This window comes from Diadema setosum, chromosome 11 (genome assembly GCF_964275005.1).
Source record: "Diadema setosum chromosome 11, eeDiaSeto1, whole genome shotgun sequence".
Taxonomy (NCBI): domain Eukaryota; kingdom Metazoa; phylum Echinodermata; class Echinoidea; order Diadematoida; family Diadematidae; genus Diadema; species Diadema setosum.
In genome coordinates, this window is record NC_092695.1 from 5585065 (window position 1) to 5607508 (window position 22444).

Sequence of the window (22444 nt, forward strand, 5' to 3'; positions counted from 1 at the left end):
AGAGCAAAGTATTCCCAGAGGAATTAAAGGTTTATTTGACAAAGATCGGTTTTGAAATGGCTGAGATATCCAAAAACAAAGAGGTCCTAATAAAAGGTGAGACCCACCTTTTATGAGGACCACTTTATTTTACTTTGTTTTTTTGATATCTCAGTCATTTCAAAACTGTTTTTTCATCAAATACACTTTGAATTCCTCTTCAAATTGTATGCTCTTTCATATTTTTTTTTTATATTAAAGAAAGTGGCTTCTGATTATCTTGTAAAAAGTTCAACGTTGAATCCCCACCTCAACCAAAACTATACAATCCCTTTAACAGTGCTATAGGGATGTCAATTCCTGTCAACTTGATATAGACATTTCAACTGCCACAACTTTCTTGTCAACCGTCCGACTTTGCTGAAATCGAGGTTCTCATACCTGATAGACATCTTAATGCCATCAGTATCCTCTTTGGATCACTACTTTATTCCAATTCTGTCTCCCCGAAGTCTTACCGATAAATCCAAGAGACGAGAACTCGAGGAGAAGCCAGTCCTTGGTGCTCTGCTGCATGGCAAAGTTCTTCATCGTCGTCAGGTATCCGGGAACGGCGACAATGTCATCCTCCAGCTGAGACAAATTAAAGGAGGCATAAAAATAGGTTTGAGTTAAGATTCATTTCCCCTGGCCACTACAGAAGTGATTAGATGCCTGTGTGCGCAAGCCATCATGGACAATCAGCTTTTGAGTGCCCCAAGAAGGACTAGGACACTGGAATAAAGTGCTTCACTTAAAGGGGAAATGTAGCTCTCATATGCCTGCAGAACTGTCAAGTTTGGCTCTAAAATGTACCCATGTACCGATAAAGATGTATGAAATAATGCGGTGATAAGACAATTTCAGTTGGGTAACAGCAAAAATGGGGAAATATTAACTTAAGGAAGGTTTACTGGAAGTACTACAATCTCGAACACACCCAACATGGTTGCTACGCACTTTTTATTTCTATTCAATTATTGATAATCGATAAATCAGGCCACAGCAGTATCCACTGATCTTTTTACAGTGGCGTTTTGTTTTGGATTTTTTTGTTTACATGCAATTTACATTCATGATTGCCAGCCAGTGTTTCATAATGGAATGCAACAATTACTTTACATTCAATGCAGTTAATCCTGCCAACCCTGCAGATGAAGAAATAGGAACAAATAGAGTAAAACAGCTGCCATTAAAAAAAAAAAGAAGTATTTTCTATCATTCTCCCATAACTGACTTTAAATATGTTGCCATAAAAGATAGGAACACAATACTGACAAATAATCTTCTTTCCTGAAAAAGCATCAACAAATAAACCATGAAATAATCCAATGAAATAGAAATAGTTGGAACATACAAATTCAGTGGAAATTTCAGTCTTCAGACACCGGTAACTTGGTGGCATGCCATCTCATTTACATGGTTGATGTGCACATCAACCCTAGTTTACTGCTCAGTAATGCAAACCTAGTGTCTATAAATATGTATTATGACCACTGTGCAACAGACTATTGATTGAAGATTCAATTATTAAAGATGCCTGCTGTTAACCATGGAGGTACAAAGAGAGACTTTTCGACCTCCATGTTTCAAACAATCACCAAAAAAGCTGGCATATGTTAGCAAACTTTGACGAACAAAGACACATATGCACATGTATACGTGTCTGGATAGAAAATACACAATTCAAACCCTTCAATCGACTACAATGTTTGATTGCTTTAGTCGCTATTGAAGAAAAAAAAAACACAACAGCATGCAGTCTGCAGTGTGATATAGCATCTATTTGACATCACCATCACATTATGGAGGAAAGCATAAACAATATTTTGCTTGCTTTGTGAGTGGAATGCATAATGACACTGGCACTTCCTTAAAAAAAGAGGGGGAAAAAGACACCCCCACCCACCCAAGAAAAAAACAACAACACCAAACCCTCAGGGTACAGTGTGCGTTCCGTGCTTACAATACTCCATGCAAAAGGTACGATCAAACTCTGCCATACTCAAACATCTTCAAAGTTTGCTATGACGACTTGATCTCACAACAGACTGCCTATGATTTTGGCCTCTCACAGGTTGCTGCCAGCAACGCTTGGGCGGCGATGCGCGTCAAGTCGATAAGGTGTCTGCCCTGCGAGCATCGTACAGTCTCCGCTTCGAGGCCCAAGTACTAGACAAACTTGAGCAGTGCTACACATCATTCTGTTGTCCTTCCATTCAGTTTTGTTGGGCACAGTGTGACATCACAGATATATAGGGGGTATCTCACCGGGCTTGAAACTAGTTTGTGACTAGTTCGTGACTCTAGATTTTGCTAGTTGCAGAGATGTCTCCGCGACGTCTCCGAGACGTCTCCTGAAAATTACAGAGTCTCCGAGGAGTCGCAAGAAATTTGAACAAGATCGATTTTTCGCAAAGTCTCCGCGACGTCTCCAAGACGTCTCCATCAGTTGCGGAGACGTCGCAGAGACTAGTATATCTGGGACTGCTGAGACGTCTCCGCGATGTCTCGCAGAGACGTGTCAGAGACCTCGCCGAGACCTGCTGGAGACCAGAAAAACTTGTGAGAGGTCGCGGAGACGTCTCCGCGACTCTATTTGACGCTGTTTGACCTACTTTAGAAACCACGTGACCTATCTGCATGCTGACATCCTGCCTAGATCAAGTCAGGTGATCCTGCAGCGGCTCCTTCAAATTTGAAATTTTTTGACACCTGCCATAACTCGTCTCAGAGACGTCTTCTTGGTGAGACCGCAAACCATTTTTAAGTTGGAGACATCTCCGCGACTGCTGCGACTGATAAGTTGGAGACGTCTCTGTTGGTGAGATACTAGCTTTAGGCATAAATTGGAGGTCCAGTGTGTGACAGAAATTATAACTCTAGCAGCCAATAGGACTGGGTTCAAATCACCTTCTATTGAACAGACACATTCCAATACTTGGAATCCACGTTGCTTGCATGAGGGACTGCCCAACATCAGGAAAGTCTCTAGGAAAGGTTACTGGTGGTCAGTTAGAACCTTTTTGTTTTTTCCTTCTTGACAGTATACATGAAATATAAATGTCATCTTAGCTATCAATTCCTTGCGATTGTGGAGGAAATACATATATGATATGTATACATAATTTGCCAGGAGTCATTGACATGAAATTATTTGACGGAAGTAATACATGCGTGTACATATGAACATTTTTTACCCGATTTTAACGGACTATCGTCATAACATGACACATGAATGGGTGGTTTGTTTGTTTGTTGTTTTTTATTAATGTCCATGTTCCAAGAATTATGGCTGAATCTGCCTGACAGTGGCCTAATCAATTGTATTTCAGTACTGTCAATGAACTTGTCGTAGCATTTGAAGGATAGTCTCCTATGAAGTGCAGAACATTTATCATGTTTACTCTCATGTATTAGTGATATCAAAAACTGGAAAAAAATTAAAAACATCCCCTAAAAATACAATGGCACATCAAGGAATTCCATGTTTTGCTGCTCCATTAAAACCATAATCACTGATATTCCACATCTGTGCAGCTGTGTTGTCTAGTCGAGCGTCACTGATCCCAGAACGCACAGAACTGAGATCTCTTAAAGGGATCATACAGTTTTGGTTGAGACCTATTTTCAGGTTTCTAACACTTTTAGGTGAGATAATGAAAAACCTCTTATGAAATATGAAAGAGCATGTAATTCTATGAGGAATTCAACGTTTATTTAATGAAAATTGGTTTTGAAATGGCTGAGATATCAAAAAAAGAGCGATTCTAATAAAGTGTGGGACCCACACTTTATTACAATCGCTTTGTTTTACTTTGTTTTTGGATGTTTCAGTCATTCCAAACCCGATTTTCATCAAATAAACTCTGAATTCCTCTTAAAATGGTATGCTCTGTACTATATCACAAGTGTTTTCTTGGTATCTCGCATAAAGTTAAAAGCCCAATTCTCATCTCCACCAATACTGTACCATCCCTTTAAAGGAGGGAGTCCACCCAATATCCAAGTCGACTCTCAAGAAAGAGAATGAAGTCAAACAAATCGAACAGCAAAAGTATCATAAAAGCTGGTTATCACGCCCTCCTCCCCCCCCCCCCCAAATGTAATGGAATTTGAAGGTGTCACATATTGTTGTAGTCTTCTCATGTGGTGATGTAGCCTTTTGTCAAGGCCCTCTCGCTGTATGGTGAAGAGAGCCCAGCTGAGTGGGGTTGCGCGAGGGCCTTTTGAGATCTGCTTCGCATCCTTTTGTTAGCCCTTTGAATTACCGACTTTTGCTCCCCGATTTCGGGAGCAAAAGTCGGGGTCCAATCAGCGTGTCTGTCTGCTCGAACCCGATTTGAATAGAGCGAATGCACGCCGCTGCCGCAGACCTCACAGAACTCTACACACAGAGTGTGTAGAGTTCCGTGGCAGACCTCCTCGGGTGGTCAGTGATGCATGCGAACAGGCATGACCACCAAGGCTGAGGATGCGGGGAGCGCGCCATTCCATTGGTTGACCGGAAGCCATTAAAATGAGTATTCAGAAGGGTTCACGTGTCATGAATAATAATGTGTGAAGCAGATCTCAAAAGGCCCTCGTGCTGGCGCGCTCGGCTGGGCTCGCTTCGCTCGCCCATTACAGCGAGAGGGCCTTGACAAAAGGCTAGTGGTGATGGCGACACTGAAACTTTGAAACTTTGGAACGGATCGTCCCATTTTCCTCAAAATTCACTTGTGTTCTACTAATATTGCTGCACTTACTAACTCCACATATTTGGCTATAATATTCCTTTAAGGCACAACATATTTTCCAGTGTGATCGAATCATTAGTAAGGCGTCGCCTGCCTGACAGAAGGCCCCTAGCGAGCCCTGCAGTGTGCAAACCTTAGGGCCCTTCTACCAGGCAGGCGATGATTGTTAGGTTACTTTCTCATTCACTAGCACAGCTCGATCCCCTTGAATGTTTTGCTCCCATATTTACTGAACATTTACTGTACTTTTGGAGTGATTAATTTCTGGCACTGAGCAGCTCAAAAACATACTCAAGGCTTCTTGAATTCGCGGTGTGCAATTGTGCACTCATTCAAAATGTGCAGAGAAAATTGTGAAGATATTTTCGCAGATTTTAAAATTCTCACTGGCCAGAAGTAGCCTGAAATATGCAAAAATGTACAGCGAAAATTTCGGCGTTTAAAGTACATCTATTTCAGTGAGAAGTGAAACTTCTTGGAAATAGTCATGCGAGGAGAAGATTTGGCATTGATTCCTTTATAAATATGTGCAAGTAGCTGATCTTTCTTTTATGTCCAAATGTACTACAAAATACCTGCTCTCTCTTTCTTTTGCTGCTTTTGTACTTTCTATATTTTTTCTATTAACTTTTCGCTTCCTTTTACATCTTTCTGTATAGACTTCTTGTGCTATTTTCTCTTTATATATTTGTCTCTCTCTCTCTCTCTCCTGCTAATATATTCTCCCTATTACACAGATATTTTTTTTTCATGTCACCCATTTCTGCCTCTCTCTACTTTTCCATTTCTAAACCCCTGAAACAAAATCCTGCTTGTTTCTATATGTATGCAACATGATCTAGAACTTAGTTTTTCATGAGCAATATTTCAATCAAATTAATTTGTGGTGGAATAGCAGATGGTGCCATAGTCACTATATGTTTTATGAGCAAATATGTGTCTGGCTGAGATGGAAAAAAAATGTATGAATAATAACAAATCATGGTCTTGAATATCTAACAAATGTTAGCATATACAGTCAATACATTGTGGCTGCTTGAATCAATCTAGAAGCAGCTGTTACAACAACAATTTTGGCATCATGTTTCCAAATCTACAGTGTATAATATTTTTTTTTCTTCAGAAATATACATTATATCAGTGCACACAACAAACTCATAATGTAATCATATCATACTGATATGGTTGTATGTATTATATCCAGGGTAGCCTCTTCAGTGTTTAACAGCACTGCTCTACCAGAGGGCCCTGCCATTATTATTACCCTAGCATTGCCAGGTACCCATTTATACACCTGGGGGGTGTTTCATAAAGCTGTTCGTAAAGTTACGAACGACTTACGAGCGACTGGTGATCAGTTCTTGTGCTGAATTATTGAAATTCTGATAAGTATAGCACATCAGAACTGATCACCAGTCGCTCGTAAATTGTTTGTAACTTTACGAACAGCTTTATGAAACAGGGCCCAGGATTGAGAGGGACAATGTGGGTAAAAACATCTCATGCAGGGACATGAGCACTTTGCAAGTTTGACCCGGGGACCTGCAAAGTCAAGAGTTTCATCCACTATACCACAGTGCCTCCATAACATGGACATAGAAGACTGAAGCATCAGACAGGGTCTTCGGATTTTCACGATATACCGTATGGAAATGCAGAACAAGCATGATGTCAAGGCTTTTTCTTTCTTGTATGTGTGTGTATGCGTAATTTTGTTTCCCCTTTCTCAAGAGCTTGAAAGCCTATTCCTGGAAAACTAATATGTGCAGAAATATAAAAGGAAAGAAGATCCAATGCACCAGATGAAATATTGCCAATACCTACAAACAAAACCTATCTCTCTGTTAGAGATTGACACCCCCCCCCAAAAAAAAAAGTTGAAAGAAATGTATCGCAAACAAAATTGAATTGCATCTTAAAACAGCAAACAACAAATGGGAACAAGAATCAAACAGCAGTGAAATCAAAAAGGTGGACTGATTGCTGCTGACAATCTGAATATTTGTTTTCCAATAGGCTAATATTCAATTTATATAGGGGGGTGGGGTCACCACAAATGGACAGAGGTTGGATTCATTTTTATGTAGTCCATGCTCAAAGATCAAAATGCTGGATACCTCTCAATCCTAAAATTGTTTTGAGAGCATGATTTTGTACCAGGGAAGAACCGACATGATGAATTTCTGATACAAAAGTTCATCTGAATCAACATTTTTGTTTTCCATGTTTTATTCGTGTCTTTAAATGTTTTTTTTTTCAAATTGAACAATTAAACCCGTCAGTCAGTTAGGCAAATGTGGATACTAGCATTCTTCATTTTGTTTTGGTGAATTAGCAAGACTTCTTTTCCTCTTGGGCAGGAACTATCAGGAATGATACTGTAAAACCAGAAATATTTGTGCCATAAAAAATTTCAGTGAATTGGATCTGACGGCCTTTTTCGCAGCATGAAATTTCTGCGAATTTGTCACAGGCATTTAATGCATAGTGTAGGCAAGAACTTTCATATATGCATTTTAACTTCACAAATCTTGGCTCCTCACGAAATAGCAAAAATTTCACCCGTGCGGAAATTTCTGGTTTTAAAGCAGTGGTTTTTTCAACCTGTACATTCTTTGAACTACAAGAATGTGGCAGAAAACATGATAATTATCTCTCTCTCTCTCTCTCCCTCTTTCTCTTCCTCACTATTTATCTACTGCAAACATCCATATTTTCAAAAAATTAATTTTACACGCTGAGCGGCACCAAAACGTATTTGTGGGTTCTTGAATTCCTGCTACGCAATTGTGCACCCATTGGAAATGTGCAGTGAAAATTGTGAAGTTCTTTGCACAGATTTTAAATTTTGCGCTAGTCATAATACGCAAAATACGCAAAAACTAATGAACTGCAAAGATTTCTGCATTTACAATATCTATTTAACTGTGATGTTTACTCTTCCATTTCACTTTCTTCTTCTTTCTTGCCCTTTATCTCAAACTGATTCTGGATATAATACTTAAAGGTTGTCTGCATAACAGTAAATACACAAACAAAACAAACACATAAGTGAATTTAAAATCAGTAGAGTATTGGGCTGTCTACAGCTGTTGTTGTTTTAATAAACTACTTAATCATACGAGTGGAAGAATGAAATACTGCAGAAATCTTTAGGATAGGGTATTATGCTCAGCTCTTCCACAACCCAGTCAAGGCTATGCAGACAAATCATTCACGCAAATATGTGGAGAAGTCGATAATCAGAACAAGCGGAAATAATCAGAGTCTTTAACAGCGAATGCCATTCTGTCAGAGACCTTACATAGCATTTTCTTCTCAAGGTAGAATGGGCACAGTGTGGAATGTTTACATGGCTGCCGATAAAAATTGACCGAGGATGAACATTCTTCCTTGGAGAAATCCATCTCTGTCCCGGTGTTCCATTAAAAGTGCATCGAACAAAACAGGCGACTCCCGCGACAAATTCCTTCGCAGAGAAAGAAGATGCTCGTTTCATCTCTCATCCTTCCTCTGTCTCCCGTCTTCTGAGCCGGCCTTGGCGGGTGGGGTGCAGTCACCCGGGAGAGAGTCGGGTAATGTGCGATTAATCATATAATCCTGCGATATCCGTGGCATCCATTGGAGCTGAAAGGTGCTGTCGACCCAGATCCGCGATCGCCCGGGTGATGCTGCCAAAAAAACTCGCCGAGCATTGTCATTTCCAAGCCATGCCGCTCCGCTTTACCAGACACTTGTCCGCCAAGAAACTCATTAACGCACAGCACTCCTCTTTTATCTCAGCAATCCCCTCACAATTTCGGCAAAATTGAACCAATGGACAGAGGATTACCCCTGTAGAAATCGAACTTGGCAGATTAACAATCAGTCGCTTACCGACTTGGCAGCACGACATGAATGAGTGCTTTATGATGCCCCCTGTCATTCTTAACATGCCCTTTTGATCCATCTCTTATCATCCCTATGTGTGCTTTGCATCCATGCTCAAGCTGTGCATATCGTTTGAAATCTGGGGCGGGTACACCCTTGCACGTCGTGTCTGGGAGATTATTTCATTTCTTAACACCGAGATGAGATGGTTTACTGTGCGCACAGTTGTTACACCCATAAAAAAAGCTTGAAACATTTATCTTATGTTTTCATTATCACTGCTCCCGTCTTGGGAAACTGGAAGAATGTTTAAGAGGAGAATTTATTACACATTATGAGATTGAAGATGATTTCCTTTCACAGTACACATCGTTGCGAACAGACTACACTACAGACTGAAATGCCATTTATCGGACAACACTCTCAAAGGCATCATCAATGGGCATGAGTGACAAGAATTGCAGCTGGAATATATAGGACAGTTTAGCATGGCCGGGTCACAATTTCTTGAAAGCAGTCTCCCCAAGAGTTCGAGATTATGATGTACACACAGCTGTAGGGTCCATAGATCTCTTTTCCCACATGGAATTCATCACCTCTTCTCCTTTCCTTAATAGAAGGCATCATTGCCATGACAACCTGCATCCATTCATCATCCCAAAGTTTTTCAAAGAGCAGCCAAGGAAATATCCCATAGGGCAAGATGCCAGCTTAATCAAGCAAATCCTCACATTTATGTTTTCAACAAAAACCTAAAATGGCATTACAGCATTGTATGAGAAAATGTCAATTTTTCTCATTTTTGTTTTTGTTGTTGTTGTTGTAAATAACCATCTGTGTTAATTGTCTCATACAAATGTGGAGACGAAAGAAGGAAAAAAAATGAAATATTTGGACTGGACTTGACGCCAAGCAGCACCTCCAGGCAGGGAAGCTCGAGAACTACAAAGTATGCTCCAATTTCTCTTTGATTTTATTCAGGCATTCTAAACACGGCAGGGCAATGTTAACTACAATGAAAATTGATCGCCGTTTCCCTCGAGTTCCTGTGAACCTCTCTGGGTAACAACGCTTTAAAACAGAAGTCACTGACATCTCTGTAATATTCAGTCCAGGTGCCAGTGGTGACGATGGATACCCTTTCAGGTATTTGTGGATAAATCATCCATATCCATATGAGGAGAATAAAACCCCCATGATTGCATTCATGTGACCTTGAGAAATCCACATTTAAAGCCACTATTTATCATTTGCAGATTTAAAAAAAAAAAGGAAACAGCTATAGTGCTTCAAAATATTTCTAAAATGAGAGTTAGGGATAGAAACAACCACTGTAAAAATGTTAATCAGTATAATCAATATTAAATGTTTTTAAATATAAAAAAATGTGAACAATACTTTGACTAAAATCATTTCTAGAATAAACTGTGTATAGTTATGGTTTATTGAAAAAAAAAAGTGATATCTCCTTACATTTGTGGCTTTATTGCCAAATGTTCATACAGTAGGATGTTCTGTGATACAACTGAACTAAACATATCTGCATCAAATGTGATTTCATTTTTTTCCTAAATCACTACTCCCAATGGTAAACAGTGGCTTTATTTAGCTTCCTTGAGAGGCCCATACCATAAAAGCAGTCATGTTGCTGGTGAAATTCCCAAGTTCAAGCTCAAGTTCAAGTTCCTGTTGCACACTTGTAATCTGAGCTGATGGCATTGTGTGCGGAGGTGGGAGTGGGGGTGGGGATCTAGGAAACATATGGTGCACATTATGCCTTGCACATAGTCTTGTGACCTTTTTGACCAGATTAACCCGCTGAGGTCGTGAGTTGCTTTCATGTTTTCTTACAGAAAGTATGTGTTATTCTTGTCCTGCTATAAACAGAAATATAGCAGTCACAGGGGGAAAAAATGTGGACAATGTTCGTTCTAGTCATACTCATGCAGGGCTGCCAACACTAATGTATCAAAGTCGGGGAGATTCAAAATAGCAACTCAGGGAGATGCTTGTGTGTTAAATGCATCTCGATAAGCGAAAATACTTCCCAACTTCGGGAAGCAATTTTAGATTCTCTTTGGCATGACATGAAGGGATATTTATTCTTTCCAGTTTTCAGGGAGGCGCCTGCAACATCAGGGAGGCTTGGGCCGCTCTGGTTCATGTAATCAGTCTATGATGACTTTTAGTGCTCTTATCATCCCCACATCCAAGATTAGCGGGAAGAGATGAGACTTTAAAGGCTTCAGCCATCTACCCATTACCTGCGGATTTTTTTTTGTCTGGCATCGAATCAATCAGGGTAAAAACCCACATTCTGGCTGGTGAATTCGAGAATGTTGTGTGATATTTCTTTATACATGAGTCATCGCTTTCAATCAAAATGAGCTTAATTCCACTCCACTCTCATTCAGTGCCTGGTATTTGTAAATGATGGATCGATGCACTTAAAGGGCAAGTCTATGCAGCGATGTGAATCCTTCCAAGACCTACTTTGAACAGTATACACTTCTCAAAGATGGACTGGGAAAATCTCAATCTACCAAATATTCCATTAAGCTTGCGGTTACTTAAAGAAAACTGTGAATCACTTGAAAAAAAAAAAATCTACACCATTGATACAGTCACGTGGCAAAGTTCTCCATAGATTAGTGTTTCTGAAAAGCCCTTACGGGGGGGGGGGGGGGGGGGGAGAGACACATTTGTAAGTCAGTTGTATAGTCTGTTATGCTAATATTACTGAGTCTTCTATGATATTTTATAAAAGCATTGTTTATTTGAATTTTCAAACACTTGAATGTGAGGTCAAATTTTCTTTGATTGCATGAAAAAAACAAAATGAACAATTCCGTTATTAAAAGACTGTGAATGGAATAACTCCAAATTAAAAAACTGAGCATTTGAAGAGATTTGAGGAAGCATAAATCATATTCTTGTTACAAATCACGAAAGTTCAATTTAATGATTTATCCAAAATTAGTTCACTACACACAAATACTGATCAAAGTATCTCATCAAATGAGTTTGATCCATGCCAAAAATATTACAAGCCAAACACTCTATAGACGTCACAAAAGGGGTACACCTCTATCATCCCGAGACATACATTAATAACATATTTCATCCCCCATCATCTCATCACCCCAAAGAAAGAAGAACAATAGTTACTAGGTCATCAGAGAGAGCCTCTTCCTATCATCAAGATGCAATCAAACGAAAAGAAAGTCCTATCGAATTCCCTCTGTCCTTTCCCCCCTATGAAAAATGGAGCGCCGTTCCTCCTGAAGTTCAAGGACAAAATCTTCCTTCATCATTGAGAGATCATCAAAAAAGTATTCCTCACTCCCTAACCCCCTACCCTCCCCTATTAAAAGAAGAAAACAAAACAATCAACAAACAAATGGCACAGAAAGCCCTTTCACCCTGTACGAACAGGGCTACAAGATGCACAACTATCTTTCTCTCTGTCGACACCGGGTAATAATTTGGATTCGATCTCGTCAAATCTGCCGGGGGAGGCAGCTCCCATTCCATCGGTGGTGTAGCTCCGGCCGAGGATTTCAACAGGCTATCAGTGGCCTGGCACACAGCACATACAATGTCTCCACAAAATACCACGTGGCCATAACCACACACAAGGCCATTTTCTCAGGTGTCACTGTTATCTACACAGCATAGACACATATACGAACACACAAAAAAGAACCCCCCCCCCCCCTCAAAAAAAAAAAAAAATCCCACTTCAAAACAAAAACACAAATTTTGCAAACTGTTGAATTTCCATGATAAGGTCAGATCTGATTTGGTTCCATTTCATACCATAGTTCCTATGTTACACATCATTCTCACAGGGAGTGCCTCAAAGACAAGGGTGTAAACATTGTTTAAGACTCTTTAGACTTTTCCAGAATGACGGCAGAAAAGAGATGATGCTGGACAGGATGGAAGTCTTTAGGGTGACTCAATGTTTTATCCGAAGTATGCAGAATAAATACCTATGAAAAAATGAAAAGAACCGTCAAGAATGATTTGTAAAAGGTCATTGCCCTTTCTGCCGAGTATTGAAAGCACTTAATGTTCATTAGGAAGCCACATTTACATCTGACCTATTTCATGCATTTACATGGTTGAAATATTTGTTTTTGGTGTATGAGTAGAGTGATAACAGAATTACATGTATAGCACTGAACCTCACCAATGTGCAACCAGATTTAAAAAAAAGGAACAAGATGGAAAAAAAAAATCTGATACTATTTTTTCTCTACCTATGCTTGTATACCATTCATGTCAAGATAGTTGAAAAAGTTTAGTACATGTACTTGTTTATCAATAAGCTTTAATGTGAATCATCTATGTATCTTTCAAAATATACACTTATGAGGGAATATAAATCGTAAGCGAACTTAGGGGTGAAGATTGCACGTGCACATCATCTGTAGTGTCTATAGAGTGAACAGAATCTGTTTGAAAAAAAAAAAGAAGGTTTTGAAATTTGCATTTCCACAAAATGCAGGCATTGTAGTGCACTGAAAGACCGATTACAGTAAATAAAAAAAAAAAAAATGTTGCTGACGTCCTCAAATCACCTGCTCAAATGACATTGATAGAGCATGTATGCCTTCCGATCGACAACCAAGCAGCCGGACAAATGTGTGTCTCTCGCAAGAGAAGTCGGTCATGACAGACGATGGAAAACCGGCACAACTGCCTGCCCCTTGTCCGCCAGAACGGCCACGTTAAGACGAATCGGCCTAATTACCATCGGCAAACACGGGCCGGGGGAACCGCGGCGTTTTCCGCCTCTCGACAGTCGGCAGAGATTTTGCTCTCTCGTTAGAGACCGGAAAGGGGAAGGCGAGGAGTCTCGAATGCTGTGTAAAAAGCTTGAGCAAACACACATTCACATGACAAGGTCTCAGTCAACATCCTAATCGGCTGGAATTGGCCTGACTCATACTCGGCCACGAGTTCTCCTCATGAATCCAAGCTATCTGACTGCGACAAGAGGAGAAAAAAAAAAACTTCTTTGACAGCACAATCCAGTACCACTTGGTATGAATGGCGCACACATTACCGCCTCAAAAGCAGAGAGCTTTGAAAACTGTGTTAACTGCACTTTCCTTGAGGAGTAAAGTGCAGTCTACCTCAGCAAATGATCTGGACAGATGATCACGTGGCAACCAAGGAAACTAAGCAGAACTGTCATCAAGTTCCTTCATCAAAGTTTTGCCCTCTTCACAGATAAGCAGTTCCATCCTTCACAAATGTCTTATTTGCCATGCTATACTCTTTTCTTAGTATCTTCTTCAAAAGGTTGGGTATTGCAAACTATGCTCTTCCTCAGACCACTGGATTATTTTGCATGCCCACTCCTCACGATTGGGATTTATTGCAAACAATGTTCAGGCCTCAATCACAAATTCATGTGAGCCCTCCGACAAGCAACATTTTCTCACACCATACTTTGTTTCATTCCAAGAAATCAGAGTGTCTTTGTAATCCGGGAGGGATGTTCCCTAGATTTACCAGCCACAGCCACCATGCAAATCACAGAAAAGAACACAACCCTTTCATTCAAACCAGGTTATTTCTTTTTACTACAAAGACGGGAAAAAATATAGCTTTAAAGATATATATCTACGCAACATACCCAGATATCACAGGCATGACCAACTGATATGGGATGTTCACTGAGACTGTACAATGTAGGTTTCAATACTATCTCCTCTTTTTCATTGAAAGATGGTATAGATAGATATCTCAGACAGACATGAGGGCTAATAGCTGGTAGCTATAGATACTATGTGTAGGTAGACAGATTGATGTACAGCTGGATAGACAGATAGAGATACATCTAGATAGACAGATAGATAGTTATGTACAAATTTAGACAGGAAGTTAAAATAGGTAGATAGATATGGACAGATTGACCATAATTTACAATGTAGCCACAGTATCTTTTCTACAAAAAGCATAATGGAAGAGCTTTGAAGGCACACTGTTTGTTTGTTTGTTTTTTGGGGGTTGTTTTTTTTTTTTCTTTTTGCTGCTTGATGATCTTACACCTAATACATTACCCCACAAAGTTTGGGAGCAAATTACAGTAGTTCATCTGATTCCATGACCTTTGACCCAATGTCTTATTTTTTTCCACATGACAAAGCATGAAACTTCCTTCAGACATCTGTGACAGCTGCACCTTTTGTGCAGCAATCCGTGCAAACATTTGTAATATTTGCAAAAAAGAAGTTCCACGTAGATTACCCAAGAGAACAGGGGAAGTTCCACTCTTTTTTTTATTTCTTTATTGCGCTGCCCCTACAGAAACGTAGTCGCGAGTTGCGACACTGACGTCTGCAGCACTGATTGAGAAGTGGCGGGATGCACCCTTGCTAACCTCGCTCGTACCCCATTCATACAGGACATGTAGATGTAGAGCGCTCTCGGAGTGCTCTTGAACCACTGTTAACTGTATGAACAGACAATCGGTCCAAGAGTGCTCTCAAAGTTACACCCCTCTCAAGGCTCTGCTCAGGAGTGTTTCTGAGATGCTCAAAACTCTGTATTAACAGTCACCAATGTTTGGAGCGCTCCAAAAGTGGAACGTGGTGCGCACTGTGCACACTGCTTGTACATATGTGTATGTATGTTAGAAGTTCCAGCGCACTCGAAGGTCACCATGATAGTTACACCCCTTTCAGCCATTTCACGTGTGGTCTTGGCGAGCGGTGATTCTCTCCATGAACAGACGAGAGGGGCATAAAGTCGAAGCACTTTCGGAGCGCTCCTGGGCCCAAATTTGAGTATAAATGGGGCACAAGACTTTATGTGAAGAGGATCCTTCTCCATCTTCTTGTTTGGCAGGCTGATGGTATTCACTTTCAATTCTTTACGCTCCATTCCCACTGTAATCAAAACTTATTGCATCCAACTTCAATAGCTACTAACAAGAAGAGGAGGGTAGTGGTGTATGCTTACCTGCACATAATAGGTCCCTCTCAATCTACAGTACAGCATGAGAAAGGAGAAGTCCAGGTTTTGTTTTGTTCTCCACCTGTTGAAATATACAAAGAACATCACAAACAATCATTGATCCATTGGTCATTGAAAACAAATTATTATCTATATAATGTATTCTAGTGGCACATTTAAAATATGTATTTTTGTCCACTTGATTCTCATATGCAATCTCAGAGAATATTCAATGAAACACATCTGGCTAGTGCACTTATTCCTTTAGGATACTGTTACTTCCTTACAAAAGAATTGGAGTGCTCAGGTGTGATACAGGGTACCACTGATTACATGTGGTTAAAAATTAATTGGCAGTATTTTCATGAAATCGCTGTCATCATCATCATAACCATCATCATAATCATCATCATTATAATCATCATCACCATCATCAATTCCAACATCTTTGAGGGGGACAAAAAAGTGACACCTGTCTCATGCTGACTCACTTGACTCTTTCTGCTGTGTCCCCAAACGTCTCCTTGAGGTTATTAAGGTCTGGGTAGTATTCTGGTGGGGGTGAGATGACTTCTATTAGGCCGGATCCAACCTCTTCTCTAAATCTGAAATTTTGACAAGCACAACAGAGAAAGAAAAAGAAAGTTTCATATTCCCCTCATGACTATTCAAAAAGAAAGAAAGCAAAAAAAAAAAAAAAAGAAAGAAAAAAAAAGCAGTTAAGATCAAAACATGATTGCATGCATTGGTAAGATGACAGAGATTTTTACACAGGTTCCAACTTTAACAATTCCTTGAGAAATAATCAAACTCATTTGAAAGTAAACAACAAAATAAAACTGCAAACACATTGAAATTCATTTAATGCATTATAAATGAGATTTTTTACATGCAATTATCCACAAAAAACTCTCTCACACACACATGCACACACACATAAATATCAACAAAAATGAAGAAAACAGAGATGAGTATGTCATTCCCATGTTCATTTATATTTCAGAGACCAGTTATTCTCACGTAGACCAGCAAATCCCCCAAAAGAAATACAAAACACTCAAATATATAAAGAATGATCATAACAAAGAAAGACAAGCACTGTGTGAGTACAGACAAAACTCACTAACATTTTCATCATCAGTGCACTCATGGGGCACTGTGCTTTCATTATATCAAAATAAGGCTAAAGAACTTTTAATTTGTTTCCTTGTTTGCAAAATCTTAGCTGCATGGTCCGACATGCTACCAAAGTTACTTACACTGTGTAGATATGAAGATTTACCACATGAGAGTTCAAAATAGATATTTAATGCTTTTAACAAAGTGAAAATCTGAGGGCAATGAGTTTAACCATTTTTGGTAGATAGGAGGGTTGGAATAAAAGACTTCTATAAATGGTTTATCAACATGGTACCATTGGCTACAATCGATCCTAACACAGTGACAGTGTAATTCATAAAAGTTTTGTCAGCTAGAGAGTTGTCATTGTGTTTTGCTCATTCATGTTTGCATTATTATACAGCTCAGTCACCCAAGTTTGACAATTTCTAAAGCCAATTGTTAAAAGTCAAGGCTGAACATGAAAAGCTTTTTGAAAAGGCATGCATCGCAAACACAGCACGCTTGTGTTTGCCATTTCCGGTTTTTGTTCTTTGCACGCGCGCATCTGCAGTAACAACTTTCAGGGCATTACACATACAAATCATACAAAAATGGAAACAGACACCTAATCATCAATTTTGAATGTACCAATAATGCACTCACTCTGTAGCAAGGCTATTATCTACTTTGCACTCTTCATGATAATTCATTCATGAACAGTTTACCAGTTGCATTAGTGCTAATGGCATTTGCTCATACATCTATCTTATTCACTCAGATGGCGTTTTGATCAGAACATGACGCAGAATCATAAACATTTCCATCACATCCGCCTCCAAATTTCATCACCTACCCATCACATGCATACATCTGGGGGGAATCAACTGGAACTCATCATTACGTTGCAACCACACCCAAGCCTCCTCTCTCTCTGATGACGGTGCCCACAAGACAATGTGATGCCCATCAATCGAAAGAGATGCATTCTCACAACCCAAAGGCTACGATTTGATATTTAAAGATGTAAAACTACCTCAAATACACTTGCTTGAAGATTTAAAAAAAAAAAGAAAAGAAAATCAGTCACCCATCACTTCTTTTTTTTTCATTTTAATGATTTGGGAAGATCTAATTCCATAGTAATATCTTTGTAAGAAAGAGAGAAGGAAAAGTTACTATCGAGTAGATAGATTCCTGCTTAGAAGCAGTACTAGAGACGTCTTCACAAAAGGTACTCTCGTCGCTTTCACTGCTATACGGCATATTCCTAATTTTTTATCCCACATCACATAGCAACTCAATGCCCCTCTACTCAAGGGACTTGCCCTACTTTAAATTCCTACTCGTTAGACCATTTCTAATTAGGAATTATTGCAACAGTGTAACCTGGGATGCTTAGAGCTTTCATTCACAAGGCAATACACACTGGCAACATTACTGCACTCGAGAAATTCTGTGAGTATTTTGCCGCCCTAAAGCGCTCGTATGATTGGCTCGGCAGCCTGCACGAAGTCATCGATGTCATGTGAACAGTAGAGCGGTCAGTTACCTGCAACTTTGCATTAACTGAGAGGCCAAAAGGAGGAGTCCTAATTGCAAATGGGAGTCACACTATGGCAAACAATCACATTTCCTGCCATAAAAGTTCTCACTTGAAACTCTCATATGAACTTCTAGTGAAATTATAAAAAAAAAAAAACTTTTAGCCCAGTGTGCATTTATATTTCATTCTTTTTTTTTGGGGGGGGGGTGGGGGGTGGGGCTGATGTTCGGTAGGGCATTTTGTAAAGCTGCCAATGAACTTCCTCTGTAATATTTAGATTTCTATTACTATTACCTTATTTTCAGTGACATTTTGTAAATAGTCCTTCTCTTCATTTAGTCTACTTTTGTCCTCTTTTTCAAACTTTATCATGTCTCTTCCTTTTCTCCCCCCCCCCTTCCTCGCACTGTTTCTCCCCCTTCCCTCTCTCCTGCATCATTAAACTCTCTAAATACTAAAAAACACATCACCTTGTATCTATTTCCTCCACATCATCCCACTCCACTCATGCTTCAAATGACTGTTTACCATCTTAATGAGCTTTCCAACCAATGCAAACCAGGTAGCATTAATCACTGCTTTAATGGATATTTCTTTTTGTTCAAATAAATGGACACATTAAAAAAAAAAACCCACTCATCACAGCATAACAAAGCATGGCATAATGGCCTTTAAAAACTGCACGTACAGGAATGTATTCCGAATTGTAAACGAGATTCTGTAAGGCCTGTGGCAGGCCAGGCTCAGATTGAACGGAGGGATGTAGAAATTTACTCAGTATTCATGTATTTCAGGGGCCCATTGAAACTGTAAACACCTAATCAGACCAAATTTACTTTTCCCAAATGCAAATCAAACAGGGCACCTCAGGCGCAGTGTTTACATGGGCTGGATCCCCAAAAGTACTAATCAGTGCTGACTAGCAAATTGGGACACAGTATTATAAGATACACCATATATTCAGCAAGCCGAACTGGGACTTCCCGACAATTTCACTGCAAGTGCCTAAATTTGCAATCGTGGAGTACAGTAATGAAGGAAGAAATGTACGCGTGCACGTCATGTTCATGTCAGGATCAAATTTGATATTTTCGCATGTTGTTAAATTCACAGATAGCATCCAACTCCCAAAATTCACAAAAATAAAAACCTCATAAAATATGTGGCATACACAGTATATACTGTATGTTAGCTACTGGAAGTGCCAGTACAGGAGGCAGCCGACACTGGAAATGCATTTGCACAAATCTTGAAGGATTGTGTTTGATGGGGATGGAAAACAACGAGTTTTTCTCTACAGGGACCTGTTTGCTACCATATTCAAATGCTAGGCATACTTTCAAAAGAAAAAAAAAAGGCTGTTCCTGGTGATAAAGAATTTGTGTGAGACTTGCCTAACATGGCAGCAAATAATGCATGCAAACTGAATTATCAGTATTGCTATGAACAGTACTCCGCTAGAAAAGGTAGATTTGTTAAATAGCAAATAACGTGGGTATTAAAGATGTATGCAAACTTCTGCAAGAAATGCTGTCATGACAACAAGCACACATGTTGTACTGTAGGACTGCCTGACACAGCAACAACTCATGCACGCAAGCTTGATATTTATACCCACATTTCAATGTACATGGTGCGAGTAGGTGAATTAAATAGCCAGCAAATTGGTTCTCAGGGGAAAATATTCACACATTCAAATGCGAGACTGGAACTCAATATCAGAGTTATGTCATGGAACCTTGCAGTATCTACTAAAGTTGCACCCATTTCTTAGGTAGATGTGGAAGAAGGATTACAAGTCAAAATATATGTGAAAATGCCAGGTGCTACTTGAACACCAACATATCTTTTAAAACACAACACAGAAATACTACAGTGTTCGCAATTCAATTCAATGTGAAAGTCTAATTATACTGGAGATATGTTTCCTGTACAGTATGTCCCCACAAAAATTGCAACCGGATTTTCACATTGATACCTTCCAATACGATTAATCTGTCCATATGCTACTTCAGGGTCTTAAGATATAACATCTTGGCTATACTGTGCAGAAAATCCCATTCAATTTGACCAAGTAGTGACAGAGAAATGAAGATTGTTGTAAAGCATGTCATGAGTCTGATTCTTCCAAGTTTAGCACTTGGATGCTTGTGGAACTGCATAATGTGTGAACACGATGGACAGAACTGGAGGGAAGGGATTCCTGACATGCTATACAAAACTCCTGATTTCTCTTTGACCACTGAAGCAAATCGGATGGGGTTTTCTGCAAGACGTGGGTAATAAGTTATAGCTTCATACCCTGAAATTGTATTTGGATTGATTCACTGCTTTTAAATTTATCATTGCGGAGGGTTCCGTTGTAATTTTTTTTGGGACATACAGTATAGTGCAGCACTCGGGTAATTTCAACCACAGTGTATGGTTTCCGTGAAAGAATATCTTTGTCACCATCGGATGATTATAAGGTGAGGATATAAGTATGACATTACACATTTGATTGGATATGATTTTTCTCTCAAGATGAGTCTTATTTTGGTCAATTTTCAGTCAAAATATTCTGCTCGTCTCATTGCATTTGTGGATTGCGCTTTCCTTCTCTATTCTGTATTCATGTCATTCAGGTGATCCTCAATCTTCCTTCTATAAGAAGAAATGTTTTTATAATCTTTTGCATCATTGACCCTTGGTATCGCAAAACTTTGTAACATATGTGACAAAAATGATTGATCCCAGCTGCTTCGCCACATCTGACCAATTGCACTAAAGAATAATGAGCTAAAGAAACACATCCCACGATTACTATTGAACCCATTGCTAACCTTTTGACCACATGCCCGAGAGTTAAAACTTTGCTGGCCTATCCTCCAGCAAACAAGCTCACAGGTTAAAGGTCAAAGAATATATGGGTTTCCTTGTCCCCCCCCCCCCCCACTTCCCCAAGGGGAAAAGGAAATATCTGAAATATTACAGATATGTCATTGACAGGAAACATTGAGTAGAAAAGACAACGGAATGCCCTTCAGGCATCCAAGAGGTCAATGACCTTGACTTAAACTCCTGGATCCTGTCACAAGTAGTCTGTAATGATGTGATAGGACCAAGTCAGACTTTAGGCTCATTCACACACATCTAAAAACAATGATTTTCTTAAAATCAATTTTTGCAACGTGATGCGAACACCTTTAATTCTCATGTGTGGATACACACACACATGCACACAATACTATCGCCATCCGCACCGTGATGTAGAAAATGGTTTGTCTCGATCTTCTTTGAAAACACTCACACTGATTTGCCTCCCGTAGTATGTGTGAATAGCACACGAAAAAAAGATTCCATTTTTAATTCCCATGATGCAACTCGCCAAACTAGGCCCTAGCATTGACCATGTAGAGATCTGTGGGTCCGAGTTTAGGGTGACCAGGGTCAAGTACAGTCATTAGCAAGCTTTTGCAAGCACGACACGGACACTGGTTTGATCATATCGCGTTCAAATTTGCTTCTGCGCATGCTCAAGACTAAATAGCTCCCCGTCCTCCTGAAATCGAGAACAATTCTTGGCCAAAATAGCGTCTGGTCTGGATCGAGGATGCAACAATCAGCAAGAAGCGTGGAATGTAAACGTACAAGCACTGACGGGGGAAAGCGAAACTACTTTGAAAAGGGGACTGCTGTCTGGCTGCTAGTAGCAACACAGCTGATTGATTCCACGCCCCTTAGGTCTTCCCATAATGTAATGAAAGCTCGCTAATGTTTAGGCATGCGCATTTTGGAGATTTAGCTACTTTGCTCGCAGTCAAATGAGTCTTTTTTAGGCGGGGGGGGGGGGGGGGGGGATGGGGTGGTCATGTGTGAACAGTAGTGAATATAATCAAATTTTGCATCACAGTTTAAAAAAAAAATGATATCTTTCGTGTGTGAATGGGCCTTTCATTTTTTTTTTCCCCTATCTCTCTCCCCCTGCACTAACCATGTCAGCAAGACGCCATAGGCACATTCCACGCCACAGGCTCCTGAAGCTGAGGACAAATAATTTGGTAACACAAGTAGTAAGTGAGAAATTCTCTACCTGAGAAAGTCTCTACCATAGTGGGTGGCCGCTTTTCTCCACTTTCATGAAATCTTACACCCACCAAGTTTGAGGAAGTATCACGAATGATATTAGGCCCGTTCACAAACAACGAAAATCGAAATTTCA

At 39.7% G+C, this 22444-nt stretch overlaps 1 protein-coding gene across 1 annotated transcript in view; it reads right to left on the bottom strand.

Annotated features, from left to right (window-relative positions):
• Positions 1–22444, bottom strand: part of LOC140234970 (alpha-1,3-mannosyl-glycoprotein 4-beta-N-acetylglucosaminyltransferase B-like) — a 124469-nt gene that overhangs the window by 32244 nt on the left and 69781 nt on the right. Inside the window, exons 6-8 of the mRNA XM_072315008.1 lie at positions 16091–16204; positions 15606–15681; positions 498–612 (exon numbers count right to left, since the gene is read on the bottom strand). Of these exons, the coding sequence (XP_072171109.1) occupies positions 498–612; positions 15606–15681; positions 16091–16204 (305 nt within the window). The remainder of the gene's footprint in view (positions 1–497; positions 613–15605; positions 15682–16090; positions 16205–22444) is intronic.